This window comes from Pristiophorus japonicus, chromosome 14 (assembly GCF_044704955.1).
Source record: "Pristiophorus japonicus isolate sPriJap1 chromosome 14, sPriJap1.hap1, whole genome shotgun sequence".
NCBI classification, from domain to species: domain Eukaryota; kingdom Metazoa; phylum Chordata; class Chondrichthyes; family Pristiophoridae; genus Pristiophorus; species Pristiophorus japonicus.
Window position 1 is genome coordinate 26385138 of NC_091990.1, and position 5515 is coordinate 26390652.

Consider the following 5515-nt stretch of genomic DNA (forward strand, 5'->3'; position numbering starts at 1 on the left):
GGGGGCGGGGGGAGAACCCGCAGGTGGTGGGGGGGAACCCGGAGGGGGGGGGTGGCGGTGACGATGCGGAGACAGGGGGGGGGGACGCAGAGACGGGGGGGGGGGGGGGTGGGGTGCGGAGACAGGCGGAGGCGGGGAGGTATGCGGAGACGAGGGGGTGCCGCGGAGACGGAGGGGGGGGACGCGGAGGAGGCGCGGAGACTGGGGGGGTGGGAGGAGGCAGAGACAGAGGGCGCGGAGACGGGGGGGATGCGGGGAGCGCGGGGAGGGGGGACGGTGAGACGAGGGGAGGGGGGAACGGGGAGACGGTGAGACGGGGGGAGGGGGGAGACGGTGAGAGGGGGGAACGGGGAGAGGGGGAACGGGGAGAGGGGGGGGGACGGGGAGACGGGGCGGCGGGGGGAGGGGGGACGGTGAGACGGGGGGAGGGGGGGACGCGGAGGTGGGGGGGGGACGCGGGGGAGGGGGAGGCGGGGGGAGGGGGAGGCGGGGGGAGGGGGGAAGGGGGAGGGGGAACGGGGGGAGGGGGAACGGGGGGAGGGGGGAGGGGGAACGGGGGGGAGGGGGGAGGGGGAACGGGGGGAGGGGGAACGGGGGGAGGGGGAACGGGGGGAGGGGGAACGGGGGGAGGGGGAACGGGGGGAGGGGGAACGGGGGGAGGGGGAACGGGGGGAGGGGGAACGGGGGGAGGGGGAACGGGGGGAGGGGGAACGGGGGGAGGGGGAACGGGGGGAGGGGGAACGGGGGGAGGGGGAACGGGGGGAGGGGGAACGGGGGGAGGGGGAACGGGGGGAGGGGGAACGGGGAGACGGGGGTGGGGGAACGGGGAGACGGGGGTGGGGGAACGGGGAGACGGGGGGAGGGGGAACGGGGAGACGGGGGGAGGGGGAACGGGGAGACGGGGGGAGGGGGAACGGGGAGACGGGGGGAGGGGGAACGGGGAGACGGGGGGAGGGGGAACGGGGAGACGGGGAACGGGGAGACGGGGGGAGGGGGAACGGGGAGACGGGGGGAGGGGGAACGGGGAGACGGGGGGAGGGGGAACGGGGAGACGGGGGGAGGGGGAACGGGGAGACGGGGGGGAGGGGGGAGACGGGGGAGGGGAACGGGGAGACGGGGGGAGGGGGAACGGGGAGACGGGGGGAGGGGGAACGGGGAGACGGGGGGAGGGGGAACGGGGAGACGGGGGGAGGTGGAACGGGGAGACGGGGGGAGGGGGAACGGGGAGACGGGGGGAGGGGGAACGGAGAGACGGGGGGAGGGGGAACGGAGAGACGGGGGAGGGGGAACGGGGATACGGGGAACGGGGAGACGGGGAGACGGGGGGGAGGGGGAGCGGGGAGACGGGGGGGAGGGTGAACGGGGGAGGGGGAACGGGGAGACGGGGGGAGGGGGAACGGGGAGACGGGGGGGAGGGGGAACGGGGGGGGAGGGGGAACGGGGAGACGGGGGGGAGGGGGAACGGGGAGACGGGGGGGAGGGGGAACGGGGAGGGAGGGGGGAGGGGGAACGGGGAGGAGGGGGAACGGGGAGACGGGGGAGGGGGAACGGGGAGACGGGGGAGGGGGAACGGGGGGAGGGGGAACGGGGAGACGGGGGGAGGGGGAACGGGGAGACGGGGGGAGGGGGAACGGGGAGACGGGGGGAGGGGGAACGGGGAGACGGGGGGAGGGGGAACGGGGAGACGGGGGGAGGGGGAACGGGGAGACGGGGGGAGGGGGAACGGGGAGACGGGGGGAGGGGGAACGGGGAGACGGGGGGAGGGGGAACGGGGAGACGGGGGGAGGGGGAACGGGGAGACAGGGGGAGGGGGAACGGGGAGACGGGGGGAGGGGGAACGGGGAGACGGGGGGAGGGGGAACGGGGAGACGGGGGGAGGGGGAACGGGGAGACGGGGGGAGGGGGAACGGGGAGACGGGGGGAGGGGGAACGGGGAGACGGGGGGAGGGGGAACGGGGAGACGGGGGGAGGGGGAACGGGGAGACGGGGGGGAGGGGGAACGGGGAGACGGGGGGGAGGGGGAACGGGGAGACGGGGGGGAGGGGGAACGGGGAGACGGGGATAGGGGGAACGGGGAGACGGGGGGAGGGGGAACGGGGGGAGGGGAGACGGGGGAGGGGGAGACGGGGAGACGGGGGGGAACGGGGAGACGGGGGGGAACGGGGAGACGGGGGGGAACGGGGAGACGGGGGGGGAACGGGGAGACGGGGGGGAACGGGGAGACGGGGGGGAACGGGGAGACGGGGGGGAACGGGGAGACGGGGGGGAACGGGGAGACGGGGGGGAACGGGGAGACGGGGGGGAACGGGGAGACGGGGGGGAACGGGGAGACGGGGGGGAACGGGGAGACGGGGGGGAACGGGGAGACGGGGGGGAACGGGGAGACGGGGGGGAACGGGGAGACGGGGGGGAACGGGGAGACGGGGGGAACGGGGAGACGGGGGGAACGGGGAGACGGGGGGGAACGGGGAGACGGGGGGGAACGGGGAGACGGGGGGGAACGGGGAGACGGGGGGGAACGGGGAGACGGGGGGGAACGGGGAGACGGGGGGGAACGGGGAGACGGGGGGGAACGGGGAGACGGGGAAACGGGGGGACGGGGAGGCGGGGGAACGGGGGGAGGGGGAACGGGGAGACGGGGGGAGGGGGAACGGGGAGACGGGGGGAGGGGGAACGGGGAGAACGGGGGGAGGGGGAACGGGGAGACGGGGGGAGGGGGAACGGGGAGACGGGGGGAGGGGGAACGGGGAGACGGGGGGAGGGGGAACGGGGAGACGGGGGGAGGGGGAACGGGGAGACGGGGGGAGGGGGAACGGGGAGACGGGGGGAGGGGGAACGGGGAGACGGGGGGAGGGGGAACGGGGAGACGGGGGGAGGGGGAACGGGGAGACGGGGGGAGGGGGAACGGGGAGACGGGGGGAGGGGGAACGGGGAGACGGGGGGAGGGGGAACGGGGAGACGGGGGGAGGGGGAACGGGGAGACGGGGGGAGGGGGAACGGGGAGACGGGGGGAGGGGGAACGGGGAGACGGGGGGAGGGGGAACGGGGAGACGGGGGGAGGGGGAACGGGGAGACGGGGGGAGGGGGAACGGGGAGACGGGGGGAGGGGGAACGGGGAGACGGGGGGAGGGGGAACGGGGAGACGGGGAGGGGGAACGGGGAGACGGGGGGAGGGGGAACGGGGAGACGGGGGGGACGGGGAGACGGGGGGGAGGGGGAACGGGGGGGGAGGGGGAACGGGGAGACGGGGGGGAGGGGGAACGGGGAGACGGGGGGGAGGGGGAACGGGGAGACGGGGGGAGGGGGAACGGGGAGACGGGGGGAACGGGGGACGGGGGGAGGGGGGACGGGGAGACGGGGGAGGGGGAACGGGGAGACGGGGAGACGGGGAGACGGGGGGAGGGGGAACGGGGAGACGGGGGGAACGGGGGGAGGGGGATGGGGAGAGGGGAACGGGGAGACGGGGGGAGGGGGAAAGGGAGACGGGGGAAAGGGAGGGGGAAGGGGAGGGGGAGGGGGGAGGGAGGGGGAGGGGGGGAGGAAAGAGGGGGGGAGCGGGGGGGGAGGAAAGAGGGGGGGAGGGGGGGGGAGGAAAGGGGGGGGGAGGGGGGGAGGAAAGGAGGGGGGGGGAGGTAAGGTGGTGGGCAGGGGAATGCCGCTCCTGTTTGGGTTGGGGCCTCACTTTACATAATTTATACCGAGAGTTGCTGCTCCGCTCGCACAAAGCCGGCCATTTTAGAACGTATTCTTTGTACTGAGAGAGAAGCACAAGCAGGGCCCGGTCTTCCTCACACACACAACATTAACATTAACGAGCACTGCCACTACCACTTTCCTCCCCGGTTACACTAGTTAACTGATGGTTATTTTTCTTTTTACCTGAGTCCTGGGCAGGGGCTGCCCGCTGCTGCCGGGGCTGATGGGCGGATGGTGGCTCCTTTGTTGCGCTGCTGCCCAGCCCGGGCTGGGGTACTGGGCGCCCAGCTCGCCTCCCTTGGCCAGTTCCTGGCTGCTGTTGTAGTCCTGGTGGGCCTGGTTATAGTTAGTGAAGGCCCGGGCCCCGCTCGGGGAGGTGAGCAGCTGATTGAGGGTCGGGGTACTAGAAGCAGTCTGCGGCTGTTGTTGCTGCTGGAGGCCGGGGCCAGGCGCCGACTGCTGCCCGCCGAAGCGCTGGAAAGTCGCGGTCATACTCGAGGCCGAGGCCTTGGGCCCGGCCGCCCCGGCCCGCGGCGAGTTGAGGCCATAGCCTTGGTTGGTGTAGCCGCTGCGGGCCGCCGGATAAGCCGCGGTGTAGTTGTTGTAGTGGCCGGCGAAGGCCTCGTGTGAGTTGGGCTGGAAGGAGTCGAGGCCGCCGGGCTGCAGCGCAGCCCCCATGCCGGGGCTTTGTTGTCCGCCATGTTGGTGGAACGGGCCCCGGTAATGATTGTAACCGTAGCCGGCGGGCGGCACGGCGGCCGGGCCGGGACTGGGCCCCGGGTTCGCGTTGGCCATGGGCCCGCCGCCGCTGTTGCTGGAATGGTCGAAACGCTGGTCGCCGCTCAGGAGGCCCAGGCTGGCGGCGGCGGCAGTTCGGCCGGGCTCTGGTTCCCCGGACCCCGCTCCGCCGTTACTCTGCTCCGAGGAGGAGGCCCCGTCCGGCTCGCCGTGCGGCGGGTGGCCGCTGTCCTCGTCGCTGTGCTCGCCGGGCCCCGGAGCCGCACTCAGCCGGTGGTTACTGAAGGTGTCCCTGGCGGCGGCGGCGCCGCCGGGCTCCGAGCCGTTGCCCGGCAGGTGATGCTCCTGCTCGGCGGTGGGGCCGGGCCCAGTCCCCGGCTTCAGCGCCGCCAGGTCCCCGGCCTTGGCCTGGCTCATGTCGGTGTCTCTGAGGGCGCTGACCGGAGCGGCCATGCTGCCCGCCGCCCCGCGCGATCCCCCCGCCCGCCTCGCCTCACTCGCTCTCGGTGTGTCGCTCCCTCCCGTGCCCGGCTCGGCTCGGCTCCGCTCGGCGGCCCCGACCCCCACTCCCACTCCCGGCCGCTCGCTGTCCCCGCCCGGCCGACTCGTTGACTCTCGGCTGCCTGGCTGCCTGGCTCGCCCTGGGCGGTGGCGCTCAGACGGCCGCGCTGCCGGTGCCGTTGTCGGTGCCGCTCCGCATGGCTGGGTGTGGGTGAGCACGGCAGCCCGAGCCCGTCTAACGGAGCCTCGGGCCCAGCGCAACACGCGGTCTGACAGAACTACTAGCCATGTTGTGTGGGGGGCGGCGGCAAAACCCGGAGCGGAGCGGGAGCGGGAGGGGGTGGGGAGGGGAGCGGAGCCCGGCCTGAGGGGGAGGGGACAATCTGGGGGAGGGGACAGTCTGGGGGCGGGGCCTCGGCCCGGGGGAGGGGCTTCATCTCCTGTCAATCCCAGGCAAGGGGGCCTCCATCCTCCCACTCTCCCCCGACACCGAGCTCCACTCTCCCCTCCCCCGACACCGAGCCCCACTCTCCCCTCCCCCGACATCAAGCCCCACTCTCCCCTCCCCCGACACGAGCCC

The 5515-nt window shown here is 75.3% G+C and overlaps 1 protein-coding gene across 6 annotated transcripts in view; it reads right to left on the reverse strand.

Moving 5' to 3' along the window:
* The window catches only part of LOC139279794 (AT-rich interactive domain-containing protein 1A-like), a 118826-nt gene extending 113600 nt beyond the window's left edge, over positions 1-5226 (reverse strand). For all 6 annotated transcript variants that reach the window (XM_070899023.1, XM_070899020.1, XM_070899022.1 and 3 more), the window contains exon 1: positions 3880-5226. In XM_070899023.1, the coding sequence (XP_070755124.1) occupies positions 3880-4887 (1008 nt within the window). In that variant the 5' untranslated portion in view covers positions 4888-5226. The remainder of the gene's footprint in view (positions 1-3879) is intronic.
* Positions 5227-5515: the final 289 nt, after the last annotated feature.